Source organism: Choristoneura fumiferana, chromosome 3, assembly GCF_025370935.1.
Source record: "Choristoneura fumiferana chromosome 3, NRCan_CFum_1, whole genome shotgun sequence".
Classification (NCBI taxonomy): Eukaryota; Metazoa; Arthropoda; class Insecta; order Lepidoptera; family Tortricidae; genus Choristoneura; species Choristoneura fumiferana.
In genome coordinates, this window is record NC_133474.1 from 1,516,706 (window position 1) to 1,533,040 (window position 16,335).

The 16,335-nt window shown below is 37.5% G+C and overlaps 1 protein-coding gene across 1 annotated transcript in view; it reads right to left on the minus strand.

Annotated features, from left to right (window-relative positions):
- Positions 1–15,322, minus strand: part of LOC141426166 (uncharacterized) — a 66,494-nt gene extending 51,172 nt beyond the window's left edge. The window contains exons 1-2 of the mRNA XM_074085025.1: positions 14,527–15,322; positions 7,518–7,701 (exon numbers count right to left, since the gene is read on the minus strand). Coding sequence (XP_073941126.1) covers positions 7,519–7,701; positions 14,527–15,282 — 939 coding nt within the window. The 5' untranslated portion in view covers positions 15,283–15,322 and the 3' untranslated portion in view covers position 7,518. The remainder of the gene's footprint in view (positions 1–7,517; positions 7,702–14,526) is intronic.
- Positions 15,323–16,335: the final 1,013 nt, after the last annotated feature.

A 16,335-nucleotide genomic window follows, 5' to 3' on the forward strand; every position in this document is an offset into this window, starting at 1 on the left:
AAGTATCTATTTATTTTACATTGACGACAAGCAAGAGACAACGAGACACAACGAGATAGATGTCCTTGATGAGGGCGCGGATTCACCAACCAAAAAACTGGACTGGAGGTATTAGACGAGGGATTTGACCGGATGGCGAAGTGGTTAGAGAACCTGACTGCGAAAGCTTGAGTCCCGGGTTCGATTCCCGGCCGGGGCAGATATTTGTATTATACGAATGTATGTTCTCGGTCTTGGATGTTTAATATGTAATTAAGTATGTATTTATCAATATGAGTATGTATATCCGTTGCCTAGTATCATATACAAGCTTTGCTTAGTTTGGGACTAGGTAAATTGGTGTCAAAAGTCCCGTGATAAAAAAATGGCCAAGTGCGAGTCGGACTCGTACATGAAGGGTGCCGTAAACAGTTCAGTAAAAGTTTTTCTTAAATCTTCTAATATAGTTTTTTTGCTGACTGTAGTACTTTATGCCCCTGGTAACAAAGTACTCGTCAAGTAAACAAACGAGTCCAAACTCGATGCGGCCGTGTCGTTATTCACAGCTTTCCTACGGTCACCCGCTAGCTTTATCTATCAGATCAACTCCATGTTTTAATAATATTGCATTGTCATCGGATTTATACATGCGTGTAAAATTTCAGCTCAATCGGTTGAAGATATCCACTTCAATTTGAGTTGAAAGATTCCACCCGAGCAAAACATAGTTACATTACCTGCAAGTAATATAATGCTTGTAATAAGATTTTGTTAAAAAAACATTTTTAATACAAGCTCGCTTAGTCTAAACTACATATCTGTACCAATTAAATCACTATTAACTATTGAGGAGTTCCCTCCTGCAAAGACGAACCTGGCAGGACCAAAAAGATGTCACTACCAGATTATTGCATTGTCACCAAATTTACACAAGTATGCCAAATTTCAAGCCGATCGACCACTGGAAATGGGTCAAATTTAGCTTCCAAGATTGAGAAACAACAATAAATAAATAAATAAACAAACAGGGCAAGCTAAAGAAAAGCTTCTAAAAATATCGCCGAAATGTAAGCACTTGTGCAAGTATTTCGAATAAAAATAATTGAATTCTCATCCTCTTTGTTCTGGCTGTTGCTTCTGAAAAACGAACCATTGCCCGCAACCGCCGCGCGCGGCTCAAAAAAAAAAGCTGTCAGCGCGGTTCATTCGCGGGAAATTCGGCGGACTTCGTATGTTGTGTAATTAAATAATAAGAAGCTCGACTATTGTGAATTAATTTAAACTATAATATTAATAAACCTTGTAAATTGTATGATTTTTTTATGTAAAAAACAAATAGGTACACATACTTAGCGATTTACGGTGTAGATTTGGCGAGCACTCTATCAACGTTGGCTTCATTGAGGTTTGTGGTTCATAAATTGCTTTGTTAATTTTGCACAAAAACGAATAAACCACACACTCAAACAGTCACTATATTAATTAAGTATATTATACTATCGAAGCTTTTTAAAACATCATTGATTAAATCGCAAACTTAAAGGTAGATATTCAAACACATAGCTACCCGTTGCTAGGCGACTCGGTCGCCTTAGCAACCAAAAAACGCTGAAAAAAACACGTTTCTTGTATGACGACGCCCTTTAATTTGTAACTTTATTTTATTTTTAGTATTTGTTGTATTGCGGCCACAGTAATACATAATCTTTGAAAATTCAAGTGAAGCTAGATCTAACTTTTACGGCTTCAGAGAGATAGACCCTGAAGACAGACGACAGACCGACAGACAGACAGGCAGACAGCGGATCTCAGTAGTTAGGGTCCCGTTGGCACCCGAAGGGGTCGGGAACCCTAAAAGAAATTTGTATTGGGCCTATGTTTAACAGTCGACGTCCTCTGGCTGAAATTATTATGATGAGATGATCTCAGAAAAGATCAAAATTAGTCGGAACGTTTCCTGACATTATTATAAATTGTGAGTTGAAAAGTTTTAATTTTGTACTTTTTTTTTACAAAACAATAATTCAAGATTTTCACATCAAATCTGTTATAGTTGCAGCGAAATCGCCCAATCCTAATTTCAATTATCTCTTCACTGTTAAATTATTTGGAAAGTGCGATGCTTCATTTGTATATCGTTCAATTATTAAATCATACAACACGTTAATAAGCAGACACTTTTATTTATTTATAAATCATACAGTTTAAACAGTACGTTAGTCACGCTTCGTTAAAAGAGGCATTTGATATTCATCCAATTTTCCTTCAGTTTAGTAAGCGAGACATGTAAAGTTGCTAATGAAATTGTAATAAATTATTTCTTATTATAAATTGGTGAACTGGGTAGAAAAAGACCTTTCTAATAAGCTTCCCACAAATTCCATTAAAATCGGTTCCTCTGTTTTAGCATGATATTATATTAGTATGGAAGGGAGATGGGCAGCACAAACTAGAGAAATATACCTAGTTATGAGCGAAGAAAACTTGCAAACTACTTGGCCTTGTCTAAAACAAGCCAATAATTAGCAAAACAAAAATCGTTCATTGACAGCATAGTAATTCAAGCCGACTAATGGCGGCATAAGTGTCCCACCGCATTTAATTATTTCCCGTATGAATTTCGGAGCCGGCCCTGCCGCAGCGACCGTCAACTATTCGTTAAATAATAAACGGATGGACGCTGATGTCCTGTCGCTAGCTAGCCGCCGAGCCTCCGGATATGACAGTCTGCTAGTTATTCCAGTACGATAGTTCAATTAATTTTTAACCCGATATTATATAATGCGAAAGTAATTCTGTCTGTTTTTGCTTCTTCACGTTTAAACCGCAGAAACGTTATAGGGTGACCCGGGGCTATTGTAGCTGGGGGGATATTGTATTGAACCGCTGATGGCGTCCTTGCGACGCCATGTTCTCGGCCATTTTACGCTGTGTTCGCCAGAAGACTGTAGAAACACTACAGCCGCGCCACCTGACGCCAAGAATAGATAATATATTTCGCGCAGCCGCACAAGATCTGCCATAACTACTTTGCTTCTGTTTGAATTCAACCGTCAATACTCGACATATTGTAAATAAAATATTTTCTCTCACAAATTTCGTTTCGACCTTCTAAATGTCTTCACACAAACATGACACATGAACATGGAACATGGCGTCGTAAGAACGCCATCAGACGCTCAGATACAATATTATCCTCCCCAGTTACAATAGCCCCAGGTCACCTTACATGATTTGATATGAAGATAGTTGTACCCTGGAAAGGTTAGGATAGTTTTTATCCCGGAAAATTACATGGATCTATAGCGTTAAGCGATTTAAAGCTAGTATTATAAATGTAGCTCTGTGTGTCTGTTAGCTCTTCACACTTAAAATGATGTACCAATTTAAATAAGTTGGGTATTGGGCTAGTTTAACACAATGGAAAGGACATACGATTAGTTTCCCTCGGGCGCTTATATAAATTAATTCTTCGCAAATGGGGATATACTTAATTAGTTCTAGTTACTCTCTGAAAATATGTATTATATAGTATGTAGTGTAGTATAGTATATGAAGTAGTTTGGTTCGCAGTTCATAGTTTCAGACTACCAAATGAAAAAAATATTGGAGACATTAAAAGATATGTACCACATTTATAAACTACTAACCAATCAATCACTTATTCCAAGGTTTATACCTACGCTGTAAACATAATGTTTAATAGGTGCTAAAGAAAACATAACCTACTGTTTTAACGCGTTTACTGTGCAAACCTACCGAGGTGCGAACTCTCGCACACTGTTACAGCAAACAACCCAAATACCGCTTTTAAATACCAGTTCATTAATCCGGTTTCATATATTCCGTTATTGGAAAAACCGTTACGGCTGAAATGTCAAATGGAACGATATTGTATTTTATTTGAGTTTTCGGAAAGTTTTCATAGGTCATTGCCCGCACGCAACTAATACCAGAGGTGGCCGCAGCTCAAGGAGGTCTGTCTCATTATTATTACTATTATATTATTATTGTTTTGTATTTTTTTTCTTTAATTGTATAATATAGTTTTTAAGTATTTTATTTGTAATTATATTATTATGAAAAAATGACTTCTGCCATGTTTCTAGCGGCGCATTCTTCTTGGCAATGATGGTCTTTCCGAAAGCGCTGGTAGTTTAAAAAATGACGTGTCAAAGTGCCCATTGCGGCCTATTTACTGAATAAATCATTTGAATTTTGAATTTTGAGGGGGGGGGGGGGGGGGGAGGTTCTCCTTAAGATGTTTTGTTAACGAGTGAGTCATGTGAGGCCGTCTACAGCCCAGCCAGCCTAAAATGTCCAACAGCTGGGCACAGGCCTCCTCTCAAACGGAGGGCATGAACCGTAGCTTTCGTGCAGGCCCAATACATTTTAAAACCTACATGTATTTCACTAGGTAAATCTAAATAATTTTAACCCTTCCATACCCAAATTAAACATCAACGATACTCGTATGGCAGTCGTTTCAACGAAACGCCGGTTTAACTGACAGTCGGTTCCACCGGGCCGGGGCACGGCGCGCTAACTGCAGTTTAACACGATCACCGGCCCGAGCTGCGGAACTAAGGCCGTAGTCATTTATGAGCGGGTAAGTAATTCGAATTTATTCAAGCCTTTTTGTGGGTCTGTGCCGGAATGAGTAGAGTACCTAGGTTATGTTTAACCTAACCAAGAAAAGTTGAAAACCCCGACTTTGTCACTTAAAGTTCAATATCTCAAAACGGCTGAACCCGATTTGATAAAACGCGTGTAAGAACATCGCTAGAAAACTGCTTTCATTAAAAAAACGCATTCAAATCGTCCACCCGTTTTAGAGCTACGGTGCCACAGACAGACACACACACACATAGACACACATAGCGGTCAAACTTATAACACCCTCTTTTTGCGTCGGGGGTTAATTTGCATTCATTCATTCCTTATATAACTTCAACGACAGGATGAATGAGTGGATAAGAGTCATGGGATTGAGAGAGACTAAGAAGAATAAAAATAGGAAACATTATTTCTTATCTGACATAATCAATAGAAAGTAACGAATATTCCAATAACTATCTAAATATCGTTGTTATGAAAAAGGAATCCACTCAGCATTCGTCAGGCCGCGGAAGGTGACTCAAAGCTGATATTATGTGGAGATAGAAAAACTTGAAAAAAAAAAACCAAGAAAAAAAAATAGTCTCTAAACAGTTAAGATCCATAATATAATAACTGTGATTTTTTGAGCTAAGCTATGGTTTTAAATAACCTAACCTTAAAAATTTCATTTTTAATACAAGATTTATTTGCTAACTGTACTTTTTTGACTATACTTGCATTGTCACCCAAACTACATTTGCATACCAAATTTCAAGTCGATGCTATTAACCGTTGAAGAGTTCGGTCCTGCGGAGACGATCCTGGCTGGACTACCAGAATGTCACTTCTATATTATTGTATTGTCACGCAATTTACATAAGCATTCCAAATTTCAAGTCAATCTGACTACTGGAAGTTGGTCAAATTTAACTTGCAAGATTTGATTACAGACAGACAGACAGACAACGGGACAGGTGAAACTAAATCAAATATAAAAGCTTGTAAAAAGGCAGTCGAATTTAAATTTTTATCTATGTACTAGGTACTTTTTTCTACTTTGTTTCTACGCTACCAATGGTAAGTAAGTACCGGTGGTAAGGTAAAAAGGTTCTACTTTATTGACACGGACATTTGCACATCAACACCAGAATCAATCTTTTGTCCAAATCGATTGTGACATTCGAAATCAAAGAGCAATTTATTACAAGACGGACGTCACATCATCCTTTAACGCACGCTGAGTGTGTCACGTATCATTAAGTTTATATTTTATGAGCAATACAAGATAAAACAAATGTGATTAACAGCATGTAAAATACTAGCTGTTGCTCGCAATTTCGTCCGTCTGCAGTTAATATAACCAGTATCTGGGCGACCAAGCTCCGCTCAGGCTAAAACTAAAGCTAGATCAATTTTTCATCCCCGTAAACCCCTACATAAACAATCAACGAAATCGTTGGAGCCGTTTCAGAGTCTCGTCGAGAATCGCTCGTTTAAAGGTGTTGGATGACTTGGATGTGTATTTTCAAAAATAGTGCAGCTTTCTGTTAGTACTTAGAGAGGTTTTAAAATCGCTTCTGTAGTTTCAAAAATTAACCCTTTAATTCAAACAATTTTAATAAAACTTGAACTGTTAGTATTTCTTGTTAAGAAAATAATGTTGGTAACAAAAAATATACCTATTTTTCTCATATTTGCTACTGCTAACTATAATGATAAGTAGGTATTTAATTTATTTTGAGCTGTGACGATAGCATTTCGACAATCATTATTTGCTTTTAGATTAGACAGGTATTTCCCCGATTTACTCAAACCCATCTTTTGCTTTTCATGTTGGAAACATTGGTAAACTCAGAATAAACGAAGTATCAAAAAAGTTAAAATAAGTAAAACGTTAAACCTACAAGGGGACTCCTTTAACTTTTTTTTTGTGGTTTTTAGTTTTTCTTTAAATGTATTTTAAGCTTTGGAAATTACATATTTATTAATTACGTTATATCATTTTGTGTTTATCTCGCTTTTTTATGACGGTATTGACCGTGCCTTATATTAGGAATGACGTCGCATCGCCATGCCCGGGCCGGTCGCGTGCGGTGCGCGGTTCATCCATACAACGGACTTTAATTTATTACGTTTATTTTGAGTTTACGGTAAAGGTATGCTTCCATTGAAGCGGAGAAGCGACAAGAAGAGTAACTTTTTAGAGTTCCGTAGCCTACGAAAACTCATACAGTTTTGTCATTTTCGTCATGTCTGTCTGTCCGTTCGCCCTCGGCTTAGAGACTTCTGTGCTGCAAAAGATATAGTACAACCTATCCCCCGGTCATTCACATTCGTCCATGCACGCCTCTAATTACCGATTCACTTTTATTGCCTGCAAAAGCGATACGGTAATTAAAGTAAGTGCATAGATCTGGATCTATGTGAACTCAAGTCTAATTACCATGTTACTATTGAATAAAAAGGAACGGTAATTAGACAGGTGCACAGATCTGTGACAGATGGAAGAACGAAAGTCACCGACGTTGCTCAAAGAATAGTTCGCTGAAGTGGCTTTGGGCTGGCCACGTTCGTCGCAGGACTGATGAACGGTGGAGCAGACGAGTCCTCGAATGGAGACCACAGTGTTAGGGCGTCCTGAGGCACGGTGGACGGACGATCTTAGCGAGGGGCTGAAGACAGAGTCTTGTGGCGCGCCATGGAAGATGCCTATGTATGTCCAGCAGTGGACTGCTGTAGGCTGATGATGATGATGATGACAGATGAATGAGAATTACCGCCCTGATGTAGGCACTCACTTTTATGCGAGGATGGAGGATGGACGACGGTCCACGGACGAGGATGGACGATGAACTAAGAAACACTAGAGATGTGCTGTCCTCGCAATGCACATCTTGGTTGAAACGCAGGCTAAGTGTGTACATCCCTGAGGCACTCACTTTATATGATGTAGTTTCGATCCGGCAGTCGCGTGGGCAGAGCGAAGGGCCAGGCCCGCGCACGCGCCGCGGCCACGTCTCCCCGCAGCAGCGCCAGCACGTCGTCCAGGAAACGCAGAGAGCGGCACTCCGCGTCCAGCGCTCGCGCCGCCGCCGCGCACTGACCGGCGCGCGCGCACGATGCCTGCAACCGAACGTTTATTTAACTTGATAACAAAGTCAAAGTATCTTTTTCACTTCTCATGCTCTTAAAATGTCAGTTTAGTCTGCATATCGGGACGAAAGCTTTTTATTCTCTAGGGATTAAAGTATTTTTTTTAATTTACTACGGAAACCCTAAATAGCCAACACGGTGTTTGTGAATGGCGGAATTTAGGGCGTGGAAATAACCTCAAATGACAACTGTGCAAAAAATATAAAAATACACGATTTAATTTCGTGAAACAATTAATGATTACGAATATGAATCGATTTAATTATAATATGGATTAATTAATTAAAGCATGGTTCAATTAGTTTTAAAAAGTTTTCAATTTTGAAACTGTTGGCTAAATATATAGCTTTTAAAGCGTCACTTCTTAAAAAATAAAAGAAAAGAAAAAAACCGCACAAATTTTTTTTTTGCTATTTCAATTTCGAAGTGATGGCCTGTCCTGTGTTTTAAAAGTAATATTGTAATTTTGAACAGAACAATGTTTTTTTCCTCGCATTCAAAGTGAAAAGTAGAGTGTTTAACGTGAGACTAAACAACCATAATGCCACTCGAACTATAGCCACCCTCACTTGTTTTAGTCCCTCGTTGAATAATCTACTATTCGCTTCTCATGCTCGTAAAGTTCGTATTTATGCTGTATCTAGGCGACATAAAATTACTTTTTATGCTCTAATGCATACAATAAATATTTGTCTAAGACCAAATTTTAATATTCATCCCATCACAATCAGCTGGTAGACGGAAAAAAGCTGCTGCTCCTACTACAAAATGCAGATCCGCTTTTGCTAGGAGACAATTTCCTACGCAATCAGCGTACCTTTATAACAGGATAAACGCAAATATCAATATTTATCCGCTTACATGGTATGATTGCAAAAAAGCATTGGCCGCTTGGTTAAAGGACCTGAGTTACGATGACACAGACGCACTACTATACCACGTAACCTAGTAGATATCTGTGTCCGTTAGGGCTGGCTCACACGCATACTCACTTCGAATACCTCGTGCACAAGCACACACACACACACACACACACACATACACTTACTAATACATGGCAACAGATTTTAGATACATTTAAGCTTAAATGTTATTATAATAATATTGTCTATTTCTTTATCTTGCTGCATTGTTAGTGTATGCATTGTATATGTAGTGGGGTCTTCTGATACAGGTATCCTGCATACCTACTAGAAGGTCCCTAACATTCTTGCATGTACTTCTGATTGATTAATAATAAATTCATTTAATTTCAAAAGTAATCAGGTGTCAACAGCCACAAACGAAAAAGTTTAATTTAATAATGATTTTTAATTTATATAAATTTTAAATTCAATGAAATCAATCAATCATAATAAATCAATAAAATTAAAACAATATAATAATGCATGAAAAACCTGATTTCGAATAAAAAACCGCATTCAAATCGGTCCACCCGCTTAAGAGCTACGGTGCTACAGACAGACACACACACATAGCGGTCAAACTTATAACACCCCTCTTTTTACGTCGGGGTTAAAAATAAACTTGAATTCAATGTCTTTGGGGCCCTAGGCATGTGCCTCATACAATCGTATGCAAAAGATGCCTCCTTACTAATAAACAGGACGTCCTACTGATGAAGAGAAAAAAGCTAATAATATTTTTAAAACCTTTTAGAACATGTTGCTGCAACCAGCCAGCTCAATCAGGGCATAACTACTAATTAATACGCGCTGTAACTATTAATTATTACTATTATTGCTTCGTAATTTGAAACGTACTTTATGAACCGTTTTTTTTTAGCCTGGTCAATTAATAATTAAATTCATTAAATATGACGTTACTTCGCTAAGGGATATCTATGAACATAAAGTTACCCGTCCTCCTCCAAATTGGCGAGATGGCTAACGGATTTTCGTAAATCCCTCGGTAATAATAATATATAATTGATTACAGCTACACATTCATAATTTGTTGGTAACAATGAAATAAAACAATCAGGTAGGTACTCTGCTCACTCACGACACTATGACAGCTATGTTCATGCAAGAAATGAGTTATCATGCAGTTCCTCCACCCCCAACACATACAAATCACACAAACCCAAACATAACCACCACCACACGTAATACGGTATTTGACTATTTTGTATATGTTTTATAAATTAAAACTACACAATGCCTGTTATCGAATAGAAAAACAATTTTTAAGCTACCTTTACAAATAACAAAGTTATAAAGGTTTGAAATTCAAGATCAGACAGAGAAAGACATACAGGCATGTGACGTCACACGCCAGTACCGCCATACTTGCTGCATAGAGAAAAACGTTTGAGATAGATTTTTCAAAAAATCACTATAAATCCAATTTTCAACCGATTTAAAATTTCTCTTCGCTAAACACTATCTGTAAATCTATATTTTCATAATAATATTAAGATATGGCAAAATCAGGAGTTGTCAAATACCGTATTTGTGTGTTTTGTTACCATGTTCTAGCGACTCCAAAAAACTACGAAAATACATAAGTATCGATACTTCAGCGCAAGCCAGCCTTTTGAACATGAAACTACGTATATTTAATACAAGCCAGCCTTCATTAAATTATTCTTAAAACTGACTCGTAAACAAAACAATTATAAAACAATAATCAAACGTTCATTGCACGACGATGGACTCGTCTATCAGCTACTAAGTATCAGTAAAATGCAGTGCTGATAACGACGCGATAGCTTAGAAATCTGTTATCTAAATGACTAATTTGATTTAGTCTACTTTGCATATTCCGTTTTAATTTATTCATTGATAACGTGGAAATACAATAACAGAGAATATACCTGACCATCAAAAAGTTAAAAAACTTTGTCACTTCAAAGTTCAATATCTCAAAAACGGCTGAACAACAACACCATGAAACATGTCTAAGAACCATCGCTAGAAAACCTGATTTCAAATAAAAGAACCGCATTCAAATCGGTCCACCCGTTTTAGATTTACTATGTCGGGGCTAGCTCAACCGATGTCCATTTTTAATCCCCGACGCATAAAGAGGGGTGTTATAAGTTTGACCGCTATGTGTGTCTGTCTGTGGCACCGTAGCTCTTAAGCGGGTAGACCGATTTGAATGCGGTTTATTTTATTTGAAATCAAGTTTTCCAGCGATGGTTCTTAGACATGTTTCATCAAAATCGGTTTTGTCGTTTTTGAGATAATTGAACTTTCAAGTGACAAAGTCAGGGGTTTCCAACTTTTTGTTGGTTAGGTTATTTAATTGAAATTTTAGTGTAAATATTTTGTCGTTTCATCAAAATATACTCGTATTCCTATTTCAAATTGATTACTTGGGTCTTATCTTAACAAGCACAACAAGATTGTATAAACACGCATAGTTTGTTCCGTTTATTGATATTTGTAATTAGCGCATGACAGACGTACATACATTACAATGCAGCAAAAACAATTCGCACTAGAAATCGCTGCTCATGCTATACGTTTACGCAGTCTAGACTCTTATAAAATGTTAAGAGAAATGAAATCGGTAAATACAAATATAATAACATCGATCAAGTGCGTCTCGGGCGCGCAGTACAGGGTTCCGTATACGGCAATTATTCGATATTTGAATTCACTATTAGGTACTCGTTAATTAACTTTTACAGTTTTCCTTTTAAATTTGATTTTAATATACTAGTCGTAATTATTCTCGCGTGTCCAAAACTAACGTTTTAGCTGGAAGGGTGAAGGTAGGTACTAGTAGAGTAGTAGAGATGATAGATGGAGAATTTCCATTTTAAAACTGTTGTATTTCGCAAACGAATCCCTGAATCAAACCTATTTTTAAATGACCTATCAAACGACACACTACATTTTTGCCATAATTATTATATAATTATGTATTTTAACGCGTGCTAAGTTACCGTTTTCTAGTGCTAAATAAGTCTCTAAGCCGTCGACAGATAAGTATGATATTAGTACACTGTTGTGCGCAACGGCTGTTTTTCTTTGTTTGTCGTTGAAATTTTTATTTCCATTGTTTATTCTTAAGTAGGCATAATGGTTGTGCTCTCTTTTAAATGTTTTTATCGTGTTCACTGCTTCTTTTACGAGGACTGAGTTGCAACCATTTCGTGACAAATTGTCTCTGTTTCCTTCATTCTCTGTTTAAAACTTGTAAAATATAATACAATGACTCTTTCATCATCCCAGCCTATATACGTCCCACTGCTGGGCACAGGCCTCCTCTCAGAACAAGAGGGCTTGGGCCATAGTTCCCACGCGGGCCCAGTGCGGTGCAATGACTCTTTACTGAGCATCAATACAATACATGGCAAGCAGTACGGAAAACACTAGTTGCCAATTGTTTTTATACTTTATCTGTTTTTTTTATGTATGATACTGTTAATGGACTAGTTAAGTAATTTTATTATTTAATTGACATTTAATTTGTAATTTTCTTGAATTGATTAAATATTGTAAATTATTGGTTATTTTATTTTTTATGTGTTTTTACTGAATTCGACATATTTTATCTTACATTCAAATGAACTTGTATTGTGTTATTTTAATTTTATTCTTATTATATTCTAAGTAGTGTGCAAAAACATTGTACGCGTCTAGCAGGCAGGATTATTTTATATCTATCAACTTTATTACCCATTACCGCCATAAAGGCATTTTGATTTTGTATATAGAGATTGTCCAAGGTAAGCAATAGGCGGACTTATCGCTTCAGAGTTAAAATAACCCGTCACGAATAAATCTTTTTCTTTCTATGTGGTCCATTTTTATTATTTTGACTACGGAATCCTAAAAATTATCAACTGCACAACAGAAGAGTTCCTCTGAGAGAGTTCCTTACCTATACGTCAAATTTGTTGATGCATGTCAAAACCCTCCAAAATTGATGCTCTATATTGATCTTTATCTGTTGCATAGAAAACTTTTTTTAGGGTTCCGGAGCCAAAATGGCAAAACGGAACCCTTATAGTTTCGCCATATCTGTCTGTCTGTCTGTCCGTGTACCTAAATTTGGAAGATTCCGTATAAAATAAGAAATCCTTAGAAAAATATTACTTATTTTTTTCGTAATGGCTACGGAACCCTATTTTGGGCGTGTCCGACACGCTCTTGGCCGGTTTTTTTTATTCATCTGGATGGCAAACGAGCAAGTGGGTCTCCTGATGGTAAGAGAGATCACCACCGCATAAACATATATCTGCAACACCAGTGGTATTGCAGACGCATTGCCAACCTAGAGGCCTAAGATGGGATACCTCACGTGCCAGTAATTTCACCGGCTGTCTTACTCTCCACGCCGAAACACAACAGTGCAAGCACTCACTTTACAAATTAATAATTTGGATTCAAGCTGCTTTGAAATGTGGTGAAAAGAATTTTATTGTTGTCATAATAGCACAACACGAAATATACACAAAATATCAATCATGTTTAACTAAAGTTCAATGTTTGTTTATATCTAGATTATTTGGCACGTCAGACGCGTGGATCCAAATTATCATCATCATCATCATCATCACATTCCTTATTCTGTGGCTGTGCGTAAGTCTACTAAAATTAAACTATTTTGACGCATAGGTAATGTAAGATAACCTTATTTTTAAACGTGTGTAGGTACTTAACGTTTATAATTGTTTTGTTCGTTAGCAGTAATCAATTACAACGAACTCAGTAACTGACTCTATATAATTACAGCAAAAAGAAGTTTGAACGTAAATATGGTTAATAGCACTATTTTCCTGTTATAATGTAGTCGGTTAATGTTTGTGTTTTAAATTGAAAATTGATGGCCACAAAGTAATTAGCTTGAAGAACAAAAAAAACCATCGCGGAAGAAGATATACGCAATTAACTGTACAAAACAGTCAGTAATGTAAACCATGTGTCACTAGAAATAAAGTGAAAAGCAATAATTAAAATAGAGGAGGGAAGGAGAAACCAGAAACCACATAGTTGTGGAAGCGCCATCCGAAAAAGATACGTGACAATTGCAATGCATGGTTTACAAAACGAGTGTCAGAGACAAAAACCGCGGCAACCAATGCCAAATTCAAATGAAGCGAGAAACATCGTACTAGTTGCTGTACATTGCAGCCAATTGTTGATTATTATACGTTATGCCTGTCCAATTTATTAAAAGTGTAAGCAAACCGATTTCATCAAAATTCTTGTATAAACACCCACTGGATCGAATCAATAACACATTTATCTATAATTCGTGTCTTTTAACTATTGTCTAATCACATTTAAAAAATCTTCGTCAAAATCTGACGTTATTTTTTGATTGCAACATGTGTAAGCATGTGTGCTGTAGTAGCATAGACTAGCGTAGAGATGGTGGAAAATTTGACATTTTAAAAATCGATTAATGCGCGGATGAATATGTGATTTTTATTTGCTTTCCTTAAAATTAAAAAATAGTTACTGCTTTTATAATTGAATAAACAGTCTTTGGAATTATATCCAGTATTGTGAATAATAAAATAGACAAAAATGCGTTGATCTATTCAAATAATAAATAATCGGTTTACTTAGGTTCTAGGTTTTCACATCACTAAAATGTGTATGGTCGGGTTAATGGCGTCTTTGTTTACGCTTTTCATAAATTGGATCGGTATATAATATAATGAATTCACAGCTGCGCCAGCCCCGCAATGCAACAAAAACTAGAACAATATATCGCGCACCGACTACATGGGGCTTCAGAGAAGAGTGCATAAAAAAGGCAGGTGTGTGCACGAACGTCGTAATTGTACGAACGCTATAGGTCGCGGCGAGTCACGCGTCGAGCCAGCACCTGCATATCCTGTTGAATATCCTGCAGCTCCTTGTGAAGACCTCTCGATTCCGCCAGCAACGCGTCCAGTCTCCTCGCAGCCACCGACAGACTGTCCTCACACTCACTACCACTGTCCTCTTCCACTGACAACGCTAACTTCCCTAGTCTCTCACGTTCCACTGCTTCTTTCACACCACCACCACGTTTTATAAATTCCAAGTAAATGTCCTCTCGCGTTTCACCGGTCAACTCTTCTTCCTCAGCTTCCCGCAATTCGTCCGCTAAAGACCGTTCGCCATTTGTTTTTTGATTTTTCCTCGGCTCTTCTACTAGAGGTTCCGGGCTTGTTTGTTCTGGAGTCTCGGGATAAGGTTCTGGCGTGGGTGCTGCTGAGGAACCATAAGGACTCGGAGACAGAAGAGCTCTTTGTAGAAATCGTCTAGTGTCTTCGTCTAGCGGTCGCGTTAAGCCTCTTCTAGGTGCTGGTCTTACTATGGCTTCTAAAGTGTCTCTTCCAGGATCGTCTGGTCTTAGCAGTTCTAGTATCCTAGCTCTGGGCGGAGAGATGACAGTTGATACATCGAATTTGGACACCACTTTTCCTTTTTCTGGGGATGTATGGATGTCTCCGGTTGGGGTGTAGGCGCGAAGGTTTTCGTTGAGCATTCTGTAGTTCCGGTGTTTGACGTTGCCCTCTGGAGGGAGGGCGCGGGAAGTGCAGTTTTGGGGGTCGGGTTCGATGATCTCGATGAGAGCGGGCGCACGCGCGCTCATGACGCCGGCCGCTGGCGTACTGCCGACTCCCGCGCACGCGATATCACCGATTTACTGAATGCACCGCGTTACGTAAAACAGGCGCTGAAGCCGCGCCAGCTTGCAGAATGCAGACACGCCGGCGCCCCGGCTGTTAATTCAATTTGTTTCTATTTGCGTACTTGGAAAAATCACTGTGTTTGAAAATAGACTTCACGACGGATTTAAATTTTATTGACATATAGCGACACATTCTTTAATAATTAAACACATGGCTAGGATAACAGGCCCGGCTTCTGGCGATAATGCTTTTTAGAATGAATAAGAGAATAAGCGAAGACTTGTTTTGACCTTTATGATTGACAAGGACAGAGATAACCATGTGCTAGCAAGACTGGTTCCTACTTAATTATGCATATAAAATAATAATACACATTATGCTTATGCGAATATTTTTTCGCGACAGAGGCGTTTTGGTAGTTAAAACACATTTTATGGTTGATGCTGTTGGTAATATAGACATAACACTTATAATATATTACTAGCTTTAAGCTCGCAGCTTCGCTTTCGTGGAAAAATAAAAAACAGGCTAGTTGTACTATCCAAGAGTCTCAAAAAATTCTTGCCTAGTGTACAATTCAGTACAATAATGTGACTCTTTATTAAACTCCAAAATAGTAATTTATTGAATCATATCTTGCATAAACTTAGCTATCATAAGGTCGCGGGTGAGCAAAGAAATTATTTTAGTTAGCAATACAGAAAACATGTACAGATAAAATTCCAAGCCAAGCAAAAACCTGCCTCATCGCTTCAAACCGCTATGTTTCAGGCAACCTTTTTCAACTAACAATAATATAAAATATTAATAGATAGATTCAAATAAAATAAAACAATTTAGACACAAATATAAGGTACGAGTGCTAGTCACTGTCCCAATATTTGGCATCTTTAATCATATTTCAATAGCAGTGGGCAGACGATGGAATGCAATTTACGTCAAAATCATGTCGAACAATATACGTAATATGGATATGACTACAATTGGTTTAAAAAAGAGAACATAGTTGAAAA